General features: G+C 39.5%; 1 protein-coding gene across 2 annotated transcripts in view; it reads right to left on the reverse strand.

Moving 5' to 3' along the window:
• Positions 1-21,946, reverse strand: part of BTBD9 (BTB domain containing 9) — a 342,598-nt gene that overhangs the window by 106,311 nt on the left and 214,341 nt on the right. For both annotated transcript variants that reach the window (XM_064476456.1, XM_064476455.1), the window contains one exon: positions 16,726-16,835. In XM_064476456.1, coding sequence (XP_064332526.1) covers positions 16,726-16,835 — 110 coding nt within the window. The remainder of the gene's footprint in view (positions 1-16,725; positions 16,836-21,946) is intronic.

Here is a 21,946-nt window from a genome sequence, read left to right on the forward strand (position 1 = left end):
TGAGGGCAGTAGTGAGGAGACACGGTGGAGGTTTCCTCTAGGGTAGCAGCAGCAGCAGTGGCAAAACAAAACAAAACAAAACAAAACATGGGTAATCAGAGAAACGCAGGTCAAAACAACGAGACACTACTTTAAGGCCATCATAATGGCAAAGAGTAGTGGCATAATGGCAAAGTGTTTAGTGTGGGTGTGGACACGTGGAGAAACACGGCTCTCATGCACTCCTGGTGGAGGGAGCATAAACTGGCACTGCCCTGCAGGAAGGCAATCTGGCAGCATGGATCAAAATTAAAGACGTGCGTGCTTAGACGTATGTACTTTAGTACTCAGGGATCGTGCATTTGAATACAGGTCTCAGAAAAATCCTCACGCAGATACAAAGGAAACGGAAACACAGAAATTCACTCCAGCATTGTTTTTGAGAGCAAGAAGCTGAAGGCCACCTAGGTCTCCATCACCAGGGGAGTGCATGAAACAGGTGAGAGAGATATTAACACTATCTACCTTACAAGACTTTGTGAAGGTTAAATGATTTTATGTAAAGACCTTAGTGTCTGGCAAATAAGAGCTACCTAAATTCACTAAAAATATATTCAGAATTATTATGATGAAATACTGAATAACATTAAGAAATAATGATGTGTGGGTCATAAAAATATAATATTAGATGAGAAAAGTATGAAAAGGTGTAAGACTTATAGCATAAAAACATTTTGACAATTAAAACACATACACAATCCCATAACGTTACAGATTTTCCAAATACATGTGATCATTAAGGACATAGTCAAACATATTAGAGATAGTCCCAAGGGGAGGGGAGCAAGAGTGGGGCTCAACAGAGATGAAGAAATATAAATAAAAGAGAAGGCCTTGCTTGGATGATGTACTATGACCTAAGGTAAATGATGAACACAACCATCTACACCAAAAGGATACTTGTTCAAAAAGAAAAGAACAGATCATTAGGTTAGTTTTTTTCATTTTATAGCTGAGAAATTGGAGGCTCTGACAGATTATGTCTTACTTATTACACAACAAATCAGCAGCAGAATGGGAACCAGCAACTGCATTGATCTTCTGGTCCTCATCATTCCTTCCTTCCACCTGTCTGTCCATCCTCTGTCCATCTACCTACCCAGCAAACATTTATTGAATATCGGGATTCCACATGCTGGGAGTACAGCAGTGAACAAAACAGACACAGTCCCTTCTATTATCAAATCACATGAACAAATGTAAACTTACAAATGAAACTAAGTTCTCTAAAGAAAAAGCCCCAGATCTATCAGCATCATACAAAGAAACTTTAACCTAAACCGGGGGTAGAAGGTCAGGCAAAACTTTTCTTCAGAAGTGACATTTAAGCTGAAACTTAAAGGATCAATAGGAAGTTACTGAGATAAAGGGGGTGGGGTATGATGAGGTGAGGGTAAGGGTGAGGAGAGGTCGAGAAGCATTCCAAAGAGGGTGGCAAGTGCAAAGCCCTGTCCTGTGGTCAGGGAACGCATAGTGCATTCCAGGAATAGAAGGGCAGCTGTGGCCTGAATGCAGAGAGCTACATGGGGATTGGTACAGATGAAGTACACAGGCACCTGATCATGCAGGGCCTGCAGGCCACGGTGATGATTGTGAACTTTACCCTAAGAAGGTAGAAAGGCTCTGAGTGATTCTGAGCAAACGAGTGTCCCAACAGGAGCGTGGAGAACAATGAGAAGGACCAGAGAGGATGCAGTGATGCTGCTGAGCAGGCAGGCCTGACAGCAGTGCAGGGGAGACTTGAAGGCGGGTGCGCATTAGGGTGGTAGCAGCAGTGGTGGCAAGAAGGGAATAGACGTGACATTCGGAACATAGTATCGATATAAAAGTTGTGTCTATAATATAAAAAATACCCAGATGATATATATTTTAGTGTGCTTCCACAGCTCACTGAGGTTTCACCGGGGTGTGCTTCCAATTTTCTATAAAAGGCATCTACTGAACATTAATTCATCAAAGGATCACTAGGAAAAAGAATAATAATGCTCTTGGGGCGACAGGTTCCTTGGTTTTAAGCAAGAATGAAAGAAAACAGGGCTCCAAGCCCTTTCTTAAACTATCATTTGCCACCAAAGACCATTTCTCTGCTGTCCAGCTTCTCCGGCTATTAGCAAAATGGTAGCCACCCAGTCAGGATGGGGGCGGGGGCGGGGGTGGCTTCGGGGGAGGTCCACCGCCCACAGCCACGAGACTTGCCTGCACTGCCGACAGTTCTCAAATGAGAACTCAATCAATTCATACTTAATATTTTACAGAATCATTTCCTGAAGATTCTAATTTGAACATTCTAACACCTTTTGCACTTTTACATCTCACTTGAGCCCCTCACTTTTACATTCCACTTTATCACCATTTTAGTTGATTTCATCACAGCTTCATGGAAAACAACTTTACCGACGACCATTTCCTGCCATTATGAGGGCAGAACTGAAGTAATCCCCTGCTTGAGTACCAGGTAGTTTTTATGATAATTTTACCACAGGTAATGTTGTGATTTTTAAGTACGTTTCTCTCTTGTAGCACTGTACCGATTCCTGTCTTTAAAAGGATAAGTATCGAATGCAGCTATAAAAGAAACATACTCATCGTGACAATATTAACAAGCCAGTAAGTCCAAAAAGATCGCTGCGTCGCAGACCGGCTCACCTACCAGGCCCCCTACATCATACAATCACTTAATTTTACTCAAGTCGGTGACACGCCCAAGCCCTGTTATGCTGAATTATAAGGCAGGAAAACGCCATTAAGGTTTAGACAGCCCCTTCCAAGACATTTTATACAGCAGTCTGCTGCAACAGCCTCCAGATTCCAAAGGTTTCATGTGATGCATGGAAACCACAGCCCTCACATCGCTGTTTTAATAAATAAGTAATAACATAAAGCCCATTGAAATCTTTCCTTCCACTTCCCTCTTCCCATCTTTAAACATCTTTCTTGGGATATAAGCGATACAGTAAGCTGCACATAGTTGAAAAGTACACTTTGATGAGTTAGACATGTGTACACTCATGAAGCTATTAGCATAGTCAAGATAACAAATGTTTCCATCATCCTCAAAAGTTCCCTCATGCCCCTTTGTATCCTCCCCAGCCCCAGAGAAGTGTGGATCTGCCTTCTGTCACTATATATTAGTTTCCGAGATCTAGAATGCTTTACAAATGGAATCATACAGTGTGTATATAAATATATACACTCTTCTTTGTTTGCCATCTTTTATCCAGATTCTCAAGGACTCTTCGTTTACTCAGTAGAATCATCAGGTGAATCACTATATTCCCTACTTAACCCAGAAACAAGGCTTTTCTTGACTTAGTGGGCTATATTTGGGAGCAAGTGGGGGTGTTGAGGTGCATGCAGGGCATTGGTGTAGGCTCTGCCCACTCTGCCTTGTCTCTCCCTTAAGATAAGCGATGTGGAAATAGCTTTATTTGGTAAAGAAACATTAATTTTCTTCTGATTTTAAAAGTAACACATATTCACTGATGAAAATGTGTAAATACAGAAAAACACACAAAAAAAACATAGAAGTTGCCTGGAATTCCACCACCTAGAAAACCTGTTAACATTCTGACATTCTTCCTTATGTTTTTTTTTAATGTGCTGTTATGGACTGAATGGTGTTCCTCCCAAATTCATATTTTGAAGTGGTAATCCCCAGTACCTTAGAATGCGACTGTATTTGCAGACAGTGCATTTAAAGAGGCAATTAAGATTAAAAGAGGTCATAAGAATGCAGCCCTAATCCAGTATGACAGGTGTCCTTACAAGAGGAGGAGACGTCAGGGATGGGGGTGCAAGGAGAAAAAGCCACAAGAGAACACAGTGAGAAGACTGCCATCTGCAAACCCAGGAGGAGGTCTCAGGAGAAACCAAACCTGCTGACACCTTGATCATGGACTTCCGACCTCTAGAATTGTGAGAAAATTAATACCTGTTGTTTAAGTCACCCAGTAGATAGTTTTTTTTTTAATGGCAGGCCTAGCAAATTAATACATCCACATCTACAAATATATGCTATCTTTAACTTTGAAAAACTGGCATCAATCTGCCTATAAAGATGGTATCTTACTTCTATGTTACATTATATTATGGAGGTTTCCCTATGTTATGAATGGGCTATACAGAACTTTTGATATGTTAATATGCCAGAATTTATTTCATTATGCCTCCATTGTTAGACATTTGTAGTTCTTCTCCTTTTTTGGTTATCATAATAAAACAAATGTGCTGAACATTCACATAAAAGAAATGTTCTTCCTGAAGATTTCCTGAGGATAAATGATTAAAGGTAGAAGCAGTAGATCAATGGGTATTTTTTAAAATACATAATACATATTACCAAACTGTCTTCTTTTTTTTTTTAATTTTTATTTATCTTTTGTAGGGGGAGGTAATTAGGTCTATTTATTTATGTATTTTTAGAGGAGGTACCAGGGATTGAACCCAGGACCTTGTGCATGCTAACCATATGCTCTACCACATGAGCTATACCTTCCCCCTCCTCAAACTGCCTTGTAGGAATCTTGTACTATATAACATGTCTCAGCAGTATACGACACCGCCCATTTCATGACAGCCTCACCCATACTAAGTATTTTCATTTAAAACATCTCTGCCAACAGGATTTAAAATGAAACTTGACAAGATGATTTTCAAGTTCAATGGAAAACAAAATCTGAAAGATTAGCTTAGAAAATTTAGAAAAAGAATAGCTATGAGTGTGGATTGACAGTAGTAGACAGCAAAATAGATTCCAGAGCTGCGGTTATTTTAAATGATGTGACAGAATCTATACAGATCCATGATACATGCTATTTTAAATCAGTGAGGGAAAGGATGAAATAATCAACAAACGATTTCAAAACAACTGTTTACGTATTTTAGAAACAAGGGTAAACCCCGACCTCAGACCAAACACAGGATGCTCAAAACCCATACACAACAATAAGGAAACAACAACCAACCACTGACAACTCCTACAGAGGAACATATTTTTATATTTTGGGCTGAGGAGGGAGTTTCAAGGCAAGTCACAAAATCCAGAAGCAAGATAAGAAGTGACTGACAGATACGACCAAATCAAAATGAAAAACTTTTGTACAACAAGGACATCATAAACAAAGTTAAAAAGTAACTAACACACTGGGATAAGATATTTGCAACATATATAAAAGACAAAGAATGAACATACATAATTTACAAATTAATAATAAACACAAGCAATAACAAAGTTGACGAAGAATATGAAGACATAATTCATGAAAAAAAGAAATGGCCAAGAAACATAAAAAGATACTCAAGTTTAGTAATAACTAGGCTAATGCAAGTTAAAAAACAAATATTTTATTTTAGTGGATGTACTCCTGTATTGTTTGCTTTTTGCTGAGGAGTGACTGTTGTATTACTCATGTAAATGAAAGTTTTTAAATTAAAAATATTTGCCAATAAAACAAGCCAAAGGTGGTATTTTGTTTCAGTTTGCATTTCTTTGATTATTAGTGAGGACAGCTCTTTCAAATGTACTGATTACTGTGTTTCTTTTTCTTTCTTTTTAAATAAATGTTTGTATACATTTCCTATTGGGGATTCATATTTTTTTCTTACTTATTTGGGAAGTACTTCATATATATTAAAGACAATTAGTCCTTGTCATATATGTTGCAATTTTTTCCCCCAGTTTGTTAAACACCTTTGAATTCTGTTTATGGTTTCTGCCTTTGCTTTTATGCTGAAGAAGTAGTTCCTCACCTTGAGATCAGATAAATACTTATTAATAGTTCTCTACAGTTCTTTTGGAGGAATGTAAAATCTAACTCTTAACAGGAAACTATTTTGGTATAAAGTATGAGGAAAATCTCGTATGTTTTCAATTACCAACTGTCTCAGCACCATTTGCAACATTACCCTTTTCATTCTCAACGTATGTGAAATGTCATCTCTATCTTGCACTATCTTCTTACATATACTGGGATCAAATTCAGAGTTTGGATGATTGCTTAATTTATCTACTAGTTTATTCTTTCATTAATGCCATAATATTTTAGTATGTAGTACTAATTTTAATACCTTGTAGTTCTAGACTTACTGTTTTTCTTCTTTTTTCTTTTGGTGGAGAAGGGATTTCCATTTATTTACTCTCTCAGAAAAAAATTTTAAAGAACTTAGTCAAAGTTGTTTTTTTTTTTTTTTAAAGCACAAATGGGATTCTGAGTAGTCCTACATTAAGATGGCAGATTAAGATGTGTAGAACTGTCTTTACTATAATTAAAGTTTTCCATCCAGGAATATGTCTTTCCATTATTTAGTGTTCTTAAAGATTTAGAGTTTCTTTACATTAGAACCTGTGGATTTATTAACTTTATTCCTAGGTAGGTATCTGTCGTTTGGGGGGGGGGGGAGTTAAAAACTCCTAGCAGAGCCCCCTGGCATGCTCCCCTTACAGCCACACTGTTAATGAGCTCATGTCATCCTTCTGCCTCCCACCCTTGTTCCTGATTCTCATCCCATCTCCAGTAATATAAGGTGGTCAGGGATGGGTGATCCTTGGTAAATACAGCTAGGGATGGACTAGGTGTAAAGGAAAAGTATGGCTCATGAATTGTTACTAGGTATTATACAGATTTTATTCCTATTATGAGTAGAATTTTCCCATTATACTAACTAGTTATTGGGTGTATGTGAGAAAACTTGGTTTTTGTATATACTATTGCATCTGGCTATATTCCTTAGAGTTCTTATTAGTTCTACTAGTTTTCCAGTTCATTTCCTTGGGTATATTACCGTATCACAACAGCAAATAGTGATATTTGGTCCCTTTCCCTCAATATATCACACATATTTCTTGTTCTTTACCTCCTCCCCATTCCCTCTTTCCTCCCTACCACTCCTAAACTTCTAGTGCAATGTAAAACAGAAGTGGTAATGAGGGCCAGCTACATGGGCGTGCAATCTGTGCTTTCAGACAGGCCCTGCCCTCAAAAGGGACCCATACTAGTTTAATGCTCCATTGTCCTTGTCTTTAAATTCTTAATAATCTTATCTTGGAACTTATGTTTTTAAATAATGTCTGATGGGACAATGGAGCAAGCCCACGAACAGAGGTGGTGTGCAACATACGTGTGTTCACAGTTCCCTGTGTGTGCAGTGCTTGCCATGCCCGAGCACAGAATCCCAGTGGACCCACAACATGTGCAGCGTGAGTGAGGCTCAGAGCAAGGACGAGGCCAGGGCACCTTGACTCTGCCTGAGTAAGCAGGGCTGCACACAGCCTGGAGAGGCCACCTCCCCTTCCAACCAGAACCTGCCTCAGATAGAGAAAAAGGCAACAATGATCCAAGAAGCACTAGCAACCCAGGAGCTCTATCATACCCCTTTGTACTCTTGTTACTTCTATTACCCAAATGTTTACGCTGAAATTGGTGACTTATGCTAAAAGGTAGAGCAACTCACGATTCCTTTTCCCCTCAGTCCTTCCTTACTAAGGAAGTTTGCTGAGTAAACCAAAAGTAGAGAGTTTTGGTAGAATGTGTGTGAATTAAAGAAGTGAAATGAAAACAATTTAGTGTTGTGCAGAATGTCCACTGTTCTGATAAAAACTAAATGCATACACGTGTATGAGCTACCAAACATGTACTGTGTAATTTTGGAGATCCTGCATATAAGATAAAGCTCTTATATTTGCATTTAAAACCACCATTGCACAACATAGAGATGAATGATAAAACTCATGCTAACAATTTAAAGGTTTAATTTTTCTTTACTTAGAACGACATTAAACAGCAAATAAAAACACTATGCCAAGTGAAAGACTGAAAAAGAAAGGAAAAAGCTTTTTTCCCCCTTTTTAAAGTCTTCTTAAGGGCACTTTTTTCCTGCTCTTGAACAATGGGCTCCACATTCCCTTTTTGCACGGTGCCCTGCAAATTATATAGCTGGCCCTGGGAGCAATAATGGGGTTTTCTGTTTGTTTGTTTGTTTTAGGTTTTATTGGAACCACCTCTGATTAAACCTCACTATTTATAAAATGGGTTATTATAGAATTGTTACTGATAGTAAAAGCTACATGTCTATCAAAGGTGACTGGCTAAATAAACTAAATTACAGCACCACTATTCAATACACACCCAAAAAGAAAAAGCATGGGAAAATTCTTTTCGTAATGGTAAGGAAAAATCTCCAAAACATTGTTAATTTTAAAAAGATACATATAAATACGTGATACACTTTTTAATAAAAGGAGGGAAATAAGAATACATACTTGTATTACCTACTTACAATATCAAAATAAAAAATTACCTACCCAGTTTTGGGGTAGAGATTGGGGTACTGAGTTAGCGACCAGGCCAACAAAATTAGACTTTATGTCCCCTTGGCTGCCAAAGTACCTTTCATAGTCAGTGCTAGAGAAACACCTTGCCCGTTTACAACCTGGCTATTTACAATGCCAGTCTGAGGAGAATCACGGTTTGTGAGAAGGTGAGACTGTTGCAAAATGTTGGACACATGCTCTGTGTCCCATTTAACAACAAGCTGTGCACATTTACATCTCCCTGGACACCCTCCCATCCCTCTCTAACAAGGGTGTATGTAAGCAGGATCCAAAAAATTCAATCCTGTAAAATGTACATGTAAATTCTACAAAACAAGAGCAATAAAAACATTTTCAAGCAGTCTTTATTCTTAAATAAACAAAACAACAACAAAAGAACAGGTATAAAAAGATAATGAAACTCAAATGTGCACAAAAGGACCACATACTAAACTGAGAATCCTAAATGACTGTGAGGAAGTCACTTTCTAAGCATTCCCCACTCTCTCCTCCACATAAGAACTATAGCCCATTCTTGTTTGAGAACATGGGCTCCCCACGTGAGAGGCAAACAAACTGTATTACATTTCTTATGCATTATTGTGGGATACTTATTTTATCTGAATTTGTCTAAAACTCTTAAGATCCTGGGAGAAAATAATGCTTAATCTTCTCCAGGGAAAGGGTGAGAGACTACAAATAACTCTTAACTCTTATTCCAATGGCTGCCTACTCCCTCTCCCTCAACCGGATGCAAAGTGGTCCACTGCAAGGGGTACTGGCTTTGAAGGGGTCAGAGATAAATAAGCCTTTACACACTGACCTTTTTATGTGATTCTCCCCTAACTCTTCGCCTTCTTCTTAAGACTTAAGGACCTTCACCACCTCTATGGTGGGCGTGGGGGGTGGGGGAGGTCTTCCCTGACACCATCCCCCAACTCAGGATAGATACTCCCATTTCCAGTGTTCTATAGCATCTCCTGAATCCTCCCAATAGATGACTTATTTTTACTGTGTTGTCACCTTCTATTTAAGTGTCCTTTTCCTTCATTAGCTCATACGACCCTCCAAGGCAGAAGCCGCACCTGTGCATCTCTCTATCCCCAGTACTAAGATACACTTGGCAGTCTCTTAATAAATGTCTGCTTAATGCCAAGTAATTTACAGTAGTTAAAAAAGTTGAGTTTCACTGACAATTAGAACCAGCCTTAATATCTGGTTAGAGAAACAGGCTGGGAGAAGCAAAGCCACGTGGTTGAGACTAGCAGACTCAATAGTGCCATTTCAGAAAATGTTCTGAATTAAGGTCTTTAGGGCCCGTCTGCTACTCCAAGTTTGCTTCTTTGCCACATTCTAACAAATCCATCCGCTAGGGAACTCCCTCACTCCCAAAGCTGTTTCTGCTCCAGAGGACACTTATTTTTTAAACACAGCTGCAAAGCATATAAGTCATATCCCTAAATTCACTGGATGCCAAAAGCCACGGATTTCCAACTCTGTTTACTTTCCCAGGACTTTACAGAGTTCTAAACACACTTTCAAAATACTTTTAGATGACAGTAGCAACTACAGACTACCTATTCCTATTTCCTGCCTCCAGCTGGGAATGAGTATCAGCCATTTTTGTTGCTATGTAAATTAGCACATTTGTCACACTCTGTATTGTTTACTAAATTCTTCAAGGCCCAGCTCAAAATACCAGTCTTCGTGAACCTTTATCTTACTAGGTAAGAAAAAATATTGTTTTCCTTCACAGCCCAACCAAACCTCTAATCTTTCTCCGCTCTCTGCTCGTGCCTCTGTCTCTTATTCTCCACTCTGCAGATCCCTGTGCCTTGCCAAGGGGCTTATTCGAGCTACTTTGAATCAGATGGTAAATCTCCTGGTGGCTGGAGCCCCTTTTACACTTTCTGCCTCTGCACTCATCATCTGTCTGTCTGACTTCAGCTCCATTCACTCCCATGGTCTACACTGTACCTCAGAGGCTAAAACTCCATAACTACATTTCCCAGCTTGGTTTTTGGTGAAGTTCTACTGTAGAAGAAACTGGTGAGAGAATGGAAGATGGGAGGAAGAAAGAACACATTTCTGTCTGCTTCTGATGGTGCTGTAGGAGCACAGCAGCCGACAGACGTGGGATCCGGCGCTCCCACCAGGACAGCACAGTTCCTGGTGGCGGCAGCGATAGTGAGGTCATTGACACAACTCCTGGGCCTGCGCCGCCTATTTTGGTTGCCCTACAACAATTACTAACAAGCAAGTAAAATAAAAAAGCCATCAGCCTTTCTGGATCCATGCTGGTAGACACAGAGGTAACACTTAGCTGCCTACAGCTGGTAATGGAAACTTTTTCTTATTCTTTGAAAGGGTTAAAGAACCTTGAATTTTGAGCCTACAGCACCATGCTCTAGCTACTCTCTCTTAAGCAGAGGTAGAGCAAGGATAAGAATGGAAAGGGGCTTATGAGAGCTTATGGCTTCCAGAAGAACCAGGAGGCCTTAGGAACAGAAACCAGTCTCACGTAGTGCTAAATATCACACTCTAACATCAGTGTAGAGCACTTACTGCTTCCCCAAGTCTTAGTAAAAGCATATTCTCTATTCATCTACAAGACTCATAAGAAGAGAAGAGCCATTTAAAAAGGAAAAAAAGAAATGCAAATGGCCCTAAAAATATGAAAAGATGCTCAATTTCTCTTATAAAAGAAAAGCAGTTAAAATTGTACTGGAATAACATTTCTCACCTATCAAACTAGCAAAAATCCAGAAGCTTGACAATATGTTCCACTGGCAAGGCTGTGGGGAAATGGTTGTTATCATACACTGCCAACGAGAACTTTAAAATGGTACAATCCCCATGGAGGTGAATTTAGCAATATCTAGCAAAATTACAGGTGCATTTACCCTTTGACCAAGAATTCCCTCTTCTAGGAATCTATCCTAAAGGCAATAAATAGCACAATTTGTAGAAGCAGAGGACTGAAAACAACCCAAATGGTTCATCAATAGAGGACTGGTTCAGTAAACCATAGTACATCTACACAAATAAGTACTATGAAGCTATTAAAAAGGGGTAAATAAATAATACCCTTCTATATAACTAGCTCTAGGACAAGTGTTAAGTACAATAAAGCAAGGTAAAGAAAGTACATAGAGCCAAGTATGCTACCAATTTAAGAATGGTGGGGAGGATACAAAATATAAATTACATATGTATTTACTTATTTTCCATTTTAAAAAAGAATAACCCAAAAAAACTAAAGGGGAAAAAGAAGCTATCTACTGGAGTAGAGGGGACAGGAATAGAAACTCAATTTCTCTAAATACAACTGTTCCGTAGATTTGATTTTGGAACTATCTATATATTTTATATAGTTATAAGACAAAAAAATCTTAAAGGCAATCATTAAATATGAAAGCAAAATGGAGCAAATGAATCTATCTGTACACTGAATAGCAACATGACCATTTAGAGAATTATTTTAAGTGACTTTAAAACACAGTAACTTTACTGTATATCTCTAGTGGGATACACCTTAAGGATGCAAAAGATAACTGCTAAAATGTTAAACTATTTTCAGTAATCATGTGGTTTAAGGTAGTAGTAGTAATATAATTCTGAAACTATTTTGTATGTACTGAAGAAAAAGCAAATTAACTATTGTGCTCTAGCACTAGTAACCGAGATTTTCAGTATGGAAAAAAGGAGATGAAAGATCAAAAGATTAAACAAAAACTTTGTGTACTGAATTTTAATTAGAAGTGTCGGCATGCACTCTAAGTGCATATATTTCACCTGTTAAATATCTGACATACAAATAAGTAAATAAATACATGTGCATGCATTTCCTATTTCTGTCCACTGAAAAGGCCTAGGAACAGTGATCAACCCAATCAGGAGTGCTCAGGTTGAGGTTTCCAAATGTTATTTCTGACTTAAAGGAACCAGGGCTTTTTGCAGAAATGGCTGATTCCAGATCAGGGGCAGGAAATACACAAGGTGAACCTGGCGCATCGCGTCATGCCACAAATCAAGGAAGTACTGGGGACTCCTGAGATCATCAGAAAGACTCAAGAGCCAACATGAAGAAGCTAAGATGGGGACAATTTTAGTATCAATAAAAATAACTGCAAGTTATTAAAAGATGTCCAATTTGTTTAATCCAGTGAATTCAAAATGATACATTCTCCCCTTTCTCCCCTCACCTCTGGCAAGACCTCCACGAACCTCATTGGTCACCTTTCAAGCCAGGTAACCATCTCTTTAATTTGAAAAGTAGTAAATGAAAAGAAAGAATAGAGCATTTATCCTTCTTTTCCTAGGCAAACTGCAACTCAGGATTACCAAATGCATGTTCAGGAAAGTTTTCTCTTTCTAGTTACTAAATGAACAAGGAATAACAAGATTAGAATATAACCATTTTGTAATTCAAATTATGAAAGAATAAATCTAGGAAATAATCATGAATGGATGTGAATATCCAAAAGAGAGGGGCAACCAAAGATCTGTGCTTCTTGACAGACATATACTATCACCTACAGAGCATTCTTACAAAAAAAAAAAAATCTTGAATCAGATGAAGCCTATACCAAACTACTAAATTACAAGAAATACAACAGAGGAATACATTTAGTGTTACCATAGGGTTTAATCACCAAAATCTAGGCTGTTAGAAACTCTACAGGACAAAAAGTTAGTTTCTTCAGCAAATAAATTATAATGGGGGGGGGGGCGGGAAGAAGAACACAGAGATAGACATGTGGAAGGGAACCTATAGACTTAAAGAGATTTAAGAATCATAACAGCTATTTATTGATAGTATGGACCTTATTTGAATTCTTATTTAAATAACCTGTAAAAACACATACACTGACTCCAGACTTCGATTCAATGAAGAACATCTGAACACTGACTGCGTATTTAACATTCACAAGGAATTATGGTTCAATTTTGGGGTATTATAATGATATTGTGATTATGGCTACAAAACGGAGGTCTTAGTTTTACAGATACATATTGAAATATTTATGGATAAAATGATAAAGTGGCTGGGATTGGCTTCAAAATAATCTGATGGGGAGGAAGTAGGTATTATGTAGATAAAACCAGGTTGTCTGAGGGCTGATAATTCTTTAAGCTGGGTGGTGGGTACTGTTCTCTCTCTTTGAATGACTAATAGGGTATTCAAGGAAATAAATTTAAACATAAGATTAAATGAAAAGGAAGTTTTGGTAATTATGATGAAAAAAGTGGAGGGATCTGGCAAATGGCATGTACTTATCACAGAGTGGAGTGCCAAAGCGAATTAAATGCGTTCTCTGGGAGGCTGAATGTCTAAATAGCAGTCTTATCTCTTCTAACGTTCCTTCCATGCATCAGCTGCAAGACAGGTTAGAGCTTCCGACAAATGCCTCCTAGCAAACAGGAGACAGTCATCACAGGCTGACTCTCTCAGGCAAGAATGTATCCCAGCACCGTCCAGAAGCAGCCACCAAATGAGAAGGGGCTATGGTGGCAGCAGCAGATGAGGTGGCAGAGGTGCTGTGGGTAGAGTCTGACACCCAGATCTGGTCAGTGTGGCTGAGGTGGGGCCCATTCCCAGGGACAGATGAACCCACAGGGCTCCACAGCTTCCCCATGAGTGTGTACAGGTGAAGCAGCATGAAGGACAACATGCTGGCAACAAAAATGTGAAAGAAACCCTTTGGTGGAAAAAGACTAAAATCTTACAGGGCTAGTGCAGTTATTTTTATTTATTTTTTTCTGGCATCACTGTATGTTTTAAGTAATAACACTACAATCTGATGTTTAAAAACAACACAAACATTTAAAAATTTTAAGGCTTACAAGGAGCGTGCTCCTCTAATCAGAGCAGCCTTCATAAGCACCAAGAACTGTGACAGAAAGAAGTTCTGAGCCTCGAAACATACAAGTGAGCTAGATAACCTACTAGCTATTCATGATGACATTATTTTAGTTTTACTTTTTTCCTCCATGAAAACATGGAGTTTCTATTGGTGGTTCTCAAGGAAGGAGTACATATTTCATAGGAAAGAGGAAGTAGTAGGCAGCTACAACTTTAAAATTACTCCAGGTGATTCTGACATACACTGTGCCCCCACTAGTGGACCATTCCTTTCTTGCAGATCCCTGAAGAGTGGCCGGCTGAGGCCTGTGTGCAGCCAAAGTGCACCTGAGATCATCAACATGGAAAGCTGGCCATTACTATTTCAAACACCACTGTAAACTCAGCAGAGCTGCCATGTCAGACATAGAAAAATGAAATCCCCCCCAACTCCCTGTCCACTCACACCACCTCCCCGTCTGCCCAGCACAGGGGCAGCTCTGAGCTGTGAAGATGTTTGTAAAAGGAGGGCCAAAGGGGATCCCACCGTAGGTCATCAGTCTCCTTGCACCACTGCTCCCACTCAGTGGAAGGACGATGACAGGCAGTGACAGTGCAGGGCTCTTTGCAGTCAAACTGGTGAGCATCACAGAAACAGGACTGAAGAAAAGGGAATGAAGGAAAGTGTTTGACCAGACACCAAAAACACTTCTTGCATCTCTACAATCTTCTTTCATCTCCTGACATGCCTGAGACTATTATAGCTTCTGATTGTGCTGACTAACTCAGTTTGGACAAAACATACAGACCAACAACAGCATCTCTCACTACAACTGATCCTGGGTTTCATTCCTGTGATGGCCTTTCATACCAGATAGACCTATTTCTTTGATAATTACAGTGTCCACAAATCTGCTCTTCCTCCAATAAGAAGGCAGAGGCGCCTTCTATGAGCATGTTCAAAATGCAGTGCACTGGGCTGAAATGTATAGCCAAATGCTGTACATTCTGTGACTTTGAAGGTGGTTTGGTCTCTAAGATCCTCCTCAGTAAGGTCGCCCCTAACTACACAACCACACACACGGTGAGTGAGGCCTGCAGTGTATAAAACAACATGAGCAGCAGGTGGAAAGAAGTGCCCTCCCCATATCCCTTCATCACACAATTCTATGCTCCCACAGAATTAAAAGCCTTGATAACACCAGGGAATGCTTCAGCACAGTTAACTTTCAAGTGACTTAAAAGTCATAAAGATTACCAATGTTTATATTTCATGTTAATAATTATACCCATAGAAAAGTTAAGACAAAGAAATTTATTTTAGATGAGCTCTAAAAGGTTCTCTATAATTTGGGACAATTTCTACTCCTGCTACTTTGTTAATATTACTCTCCCAAATTTCCCTAAGTAAAGGATTATGTTAGGACATGGAAGGTGTGAGGAAAATTGAGACTTTTTACCATTCAAAGAATCAGTCAACATTTGAAAGTTACACTCATCTTTCCCATTCGAGTTTTCACCATGTTTTTAGAACATGTGTCAATATGTTCTGCACCACAACAAGGACAGGACTTGCGAGGAAGAGGAGAAATGAGTCCCTTTGTAAAGGTGCAGAGTTGTACTTTACATACACCAAGGCGTGGGCATCTTATCCCCCTACTTGAACACAAAGAGTCTCTTTTCAAAGAAAGCTGCAGTAAAGGCACAGATTCAAGGATCTAATTGGTTAAACTATGATCTTTGCAGGAAATGAGCAAAAACCTGCGGGCATGGATAAAGCAGGAATAACCACTCATGGCATCTAGAATGCTGAGACCTAGGATAGGTTGTACATAGTGCCAGGTTAAATACTACCTAAAACAAAAGCAAAAACAACATAACAGAAAACAACCAAATAAACAACTAAACAAAAATTGAAAATACCCTTTCAAAGGATCAGCCAGGCAGTATTTTCCACAAGATAACTTAATTTTCACAATGACAATTTAGTTACTGCGATCTTATTTAAGTTATATGCAGGCATTTTCCTGAGGTGGATCTGGGTAAATACGGCAAATATGGACTGCTGTGTCCATGAAAAGGAGATATTCTCACAGCTGAGCACACCATTTGTATCAAATCAAAGGCCAAAATACCTGCATAGGTTTAGAAAGTATAAACATTGGATCAACATTACACTGACTTCCTCCCTGATCTTACCTACCATTAAATATAGAAAAGCCTTTGGTATGAGAGGCTTTGCTCACTCTCATAAGCATTCTCCACATAGCAAATCTGAATGAATCACTGGAGCATTTTCCATTCTTGACTACTAGTACAATATTTATATTCTTTTCAGTCTACTGGAATTATTATTTTGACTACTTTTAAAAATATTAAGCCCTCTCTTATGTCACTCAGCCATAAGGCATTCAAATCAACCAGAGTTCTTAGTCAAAGCTAAGAGGAGGACTAAGATGAGTTAATGGAATAACAAAATATTTGAAGATAAAATGCCTAAGTGTATACAAGAAAATGTAATTGTAACACTTACCTATCAGCCCCTTCTCCAGAGTGAAGGTTTTGTTTGTAAACATACATTCAAAAGCCACAATGTGGAAAATCTTGTTCACTGTGTTGTGAGTTCCAACTATTCGAATATACCTGGGGATAAAAAGAAAAGAAAATTTGTAGGAAAAAATAAGCTTCTATCACAACCAAGTCAAAGATAACAGAATAAGATACACTATGTAAACATACAGTGTACCAAAGTTTGGACTAAAGGAGACTCTGAACTTGGCTTTAGACCCTGTACCTGCTCTTGAGGGCTAGCTCCAACTGAGCCTGGAAGAATTACAGCAAAATTAGGGAGGTACCACTTTCCAGAGAATTATGTAGAACTTAGATTTGGTTTACCTAGAAAATCAAAGCAGGGACTATTCAGCTCAACCCCTGGACGTCAGTACAATTATATGTCCATGAGACATACACTGGAGAATAACAAACAGCTTCTATCCTCGCCTTGCAGTTAGGACTGTGCCTGTGCACAGGTGCACAACATACACAAAATCAAATGCTTTCCACCTCAATGAAAGCTTTCATCCATTGGAGGCAAGTGCATGAAATCAATACTGCTTTCTTGTTCAAAGGAAAAATCCACAGAAACTACTGAAAACCACTCACAGTTTCTTGTATTTTAATATTGCTCCTAAATCCTTGTTAGGAAGTTAACCCTATATACTTACGCCAGCCCCCTACTTGACTGCTGGGAAGCCTTCTCCTGACCAGAGGAAGTGATCTGCAGAGGTGACCCAGCCTGCCCGCAGCCTCCCTCCTGGCCACACAGATCTGGCACCTGCACACAGTGCAGAGTTTCACAGGGCAGGTCTCAGGCATCTCAGCCTGTTCACCCTCTGTCTCCCTGGAGGCTTCACCTCCGACAAACAAGCATTAACCTTGGAGCGACTTGCTCCTTTCACTCTCCAAAGGGACCTGACAGTTCACAGGTTAATGAACAAACTTACTCTTCTGAGTGTCACACAGTTCCACAGGGAATGTAATCTGCCACACACAGTCTTACTGGAATTCAAAAGAACCAGAGAAAAATAACTAGATTAACTGATAAAGCTCTCCCAAATTATGAACTATGAGCTCTGAAGGCTGGGGCATACTAAACAAACAGATTTCAATTCGAACGTGACAGACTGGGCAAGGTTTTTGTAACATCTTCCCTCCACTGTGTAAAACAATCGTCAACTCAGTTGATAATCATTTTACTTTTGAGTTAATTGCTGTTCACTAATTCGGTAATTTCCTTACATTTTTCATCACTCCAAGTTAACTGCATGATGTAAATGCTGATTTAAAAAACTCACATTAAAGAGACTCTATTTGAGGGTTTTGTATCATGGGCTACTTTCCCTCCTGTTTCTTCAAGCCTGAATCTCACCACATCCCCTGTGCACCTCATTTAGCCATCTGCTCTCTGACATGAGCCGAATGTCCATCTTCATAATCAAGATGAAGGCTCTCTCTTGCCCTGGTTGTTCAGTGTGCCCATGCCCACTGCAGGGAGACACCGCTCTTCCTGTGTGGAGAGAGTCAGGGCAACTGCTGAGCTCACCAGAACCCTTTGGGTGAGGAGGACGTTGGCCCTGATCTGTTCTCTCAAGCCCTCAAGGCAGACAGAAGGTGCTGATTTTATGGGGTTTGGATGCGTGGGTGGGGTTTCATGTAAAATGAGTTCTAAATGGTCTGGGTAGAGCAGATGTGTTGCTCTTTACTGTTGGCAATAACAATCTCTCTGGGCTTTCTGGAACGGAAGGGGTGTGTTAAGCCTGGCACCTTGGCCTGAATCTAATTTTGTCCATTTCCTTAAACCCACAGGAACTCAACCAGCATAGCATTTTCAACTGCACATGGTCATGACAGTCTGAGTGCTGCTGTCTGCAACCTTGGAGGGAATGGAGGGAATGTGGTTTAGTGGAATTTGATCAGATCATTCTCCTGTTCCTGAGGTCGAGTCTCTCATAGGAGAGAGAGCTCTCCTAATGCTGAAAGGGAGAAGAGCCAGGAACTGAATAACAGGGCCTTTTCCATTGGCAGTTCTTGAGGTGAATAATTCGGTCTGACCATGCAGTAATGTTCCCTCCCCCCCTTTTTTTCTTTTTAAAATATTATATGGAGCTAGGCTCTCCACATTTAGATAATAACCATTTCCCAAATTTTACCCTGGTACAAATATCAGGAATGGGAAAAAATATGGCACCTTCCCCTCCCTCATCCCCAATTATAGGAAACTGAAAATAAAAAACTGTACTGGAATACATTTTACAGCCTTAATGATAGTGTTTGTGATAACTAACAAGATAATATATATGATTGCAAAAGCACTGAGAGATGCCTCCAGATAAAAAGTTCTATATAAATGAAGATAATGTTATCTCTGCTGCATAATCCTGAGGTCAAATTAGCAATTCACCACTGTACATCACACTTCTTGATTAGCCTGTTTTATGTAATGCTCATAACAAGTTTAATTATTCTAGTTCTACAATACTTTCTAAGTCTCCATAAAATTATAGCCTAATTTATAAAAATGGTATAAAGGCCTTATTCAAATACACATTTTAAAAAATGGTTTAACCAAGTCACAAGAAAGAAGCCATGCTCCTTTTCTCCAGCAAGGACTTGTTTAGCATACAACTCTGTCCTTTACTAAGGATCTTGACTAGAAATGGCAAATAGGCTTCAACTAACCCCCTCCACCAAATCTGTGACTGGTAGGCAGCCTGGAGCTCTCTGTTAAGAACTCAGGGACCCTGCCAGCTCAGAGGAAGGAGCACCCAGACCCATAAGCAATGTCTAGCAGGAGAAGGAGGCAGCACAGGTATCATCCTTATTCAGGAGCAGATTTCCTTAACGGGGCTCACAATAGAGCAACCCAAGGAAGAAGAGAAGTTATCACATCCAAGCTATTGAAAATTCAAGGGAGGGGGATGGGATAGAATCCCCCCTCCTTTTTTTTTTTTTTTTTTTTTTTTTTTTGAAAAACAAAGCAAAACTTGCTTCTGGGTTATAACACCTAAACAGGAGAAGCAGATACCACATTTTCTCTGTCCAGAGATTATGAATAAGAGGTAAAGCTTACACTTAATTTTTTTCCTTTCAACATCATCTCTCCAAAGCATACTCAGACTCTGATTTAACCTGGTAACAGGGCAGTGGCAGCTAGTGACATCATCAGTGTGCAAAGAGGAGCACTGCTGAAAAATATGACAGCTATCCTTTGTTCTCTCTGAGGTCCTCAACAGCAGCTCAGACAGTTGGGAGATAATTAAAACTTAAACAGTGCTGAGGAAGGCAGATATGCAAAAGATTGGCCATTTCTGATGAGGATGAATGCTGTCCACACGAGCCCTGTGTAACAGCCTGTTTCCAATATTCTCCTCCCTTCCCTATGTTAGCTGTCTTCTAATCACTGACAATGCCTGGGTCCAGAACACAGTTCAGTACAGGAGGTTTCAATGCAGAAGTTTTAAGGAACTATAATACTGTAGGTGAAAAGAGCCTGTCTTCTTTAATAAAATGCCCTCTGAGGATAACACTCTAGAATTTAAAAGAACTATAGAGTTCTGAAGTACCTGCTTTAGTGTCTCAAAGAATCAGGTTTGTAGCCCAGCCCCATCACTTAATTAGCTGTGTCACTTTGGAAAAAATACATGTTAAACCTTCTTGAACTGTAGCTTCCTTCTCTATAAAAGGAGGTTAGTGACACAAACCTTATAGGATATTTAAATGAGATAAGGATTTAAGGTGTGTAATGCAATGCTTGGCAAAGTAGGGTGTCATTAAATAGAAATTCAAAGAGTATGTTGTCAGATGCAGAGGTTCTTGATTTGGACTTCAAGAACGCTGGTTGTCCGGGAGAGTATTCCTAGCCGTGGGTGTCAAAGTGGTGCGTCCCTGAAGAGGGAGGCCCAAGGACAGACTTCAAGAGCGCAGGCAGGTGCTCGCCTGTCTTCTAAGGGCCCCACAGTGCAGGTCTGGGCTACAGAAAGAAGCCACATTCTAAATGCAGATTTCCTGGCTCTACATTGTTTCCTGCTTTAAGCCCCTAGTCTTCAGAGGTCTGTTTAAAATGTTCTTGACCCGACTCAGCTATGCATAAGGAAACAGCGTGAGAATCTTCTGCCCATACGTGGTCCAGTTACCCACATCCACAGAAGAGTTGCTTTTTTGCACAAACCCTGAAAGTTTGGCGTTTTAATTTATTAAGAAAAATAGTACTTCTTAACAGAGAGATATCATAATACTGTGACCTAGAAAAATTTTGCCTTGGAGATTTCATTGTATTCTCTGCCTGTTCTGGGAAGGTACTACAAATTCCTATTCTTAACCTATCTTTCCATCATTTCTTGTCAGGATGCTACCAGATTTCATTTCAAAGTCACACAGAATACATCTTTAACAAATGAAAGAAAATACAGAAAAACAGCAACGTGTACATCCCCACTTTAAACCCCTGGGCATTCTCAAGTCTCGGTATTCTTTAGTCTTTAGCCTAATTGTGGTTACAGTTAATCCTTAACCTTTGTCTCTAGTTATACGATCACCTAACTTCCGTACTGAGCAGGTTCTACTACAAGATAAAATTGAGTTTGGTAAAAAATATTTAAATGAGCTCTCAAGGGATCAACTAAAGCCAAAATCCATCAGAATTTTATTCTTTGGTAAACAAAGTTTTATTCTCAAACTGGACTTTACATTCTTAGGTTAAACAAAGACTCTTGAGAAAACTAGAGTCAGACTAGTATCCTTAACAGCACAAGAAGGAATCCTTAACATTTTGGCTCTTCCTCTGAGGTAGCCATGGAGAACTCTGAGGAGAAAAGCTGTTCTGTGCTGTGGCCAGAGGCAGTCACCTGACAAGAACTTTTGCTACAGCATTTACTGGGGACTTGGGACATGTGGAGTTTGGATTCACTATTTCCACGATTTCCTATTTGACCTTTCCTTTCAAGGAGATATGAAGAATGTACATAAATAATTCTCTAGCCCAAGAAGCAGGTAATGTCTGTGGGTTTCCCCAGTATGACATTTTCTTCTAGTTCTGGGTACAATGTTAGTGCTCTTATAATCAAACCACAGACTGGAGGGGAAAGTGGCTTCAGGTCTTGTTGCTAAGGCAGCGAGTGGAAAAGAGTTTACTGCCAGAATGACAAAAAGCTTCTAGAAAAAGCATGTTGCAACGGAACAGATTTGTTACTCTTAGA

This window comes from Camelus dromedarius, chromosome 19 (assembly GCF_036321535.1).
Source record: "Camelus dromedarius isolate mCamDro1 chromosome 19, mCamDro1.pat, whole genome shotgun sequence".
NCBI classification, from domain to species: Eukaryota; Metazoa; Chordata; class Mammalia; order Artiodactyla; family Camelidae; genus Camelus; species Camelus dromedarius.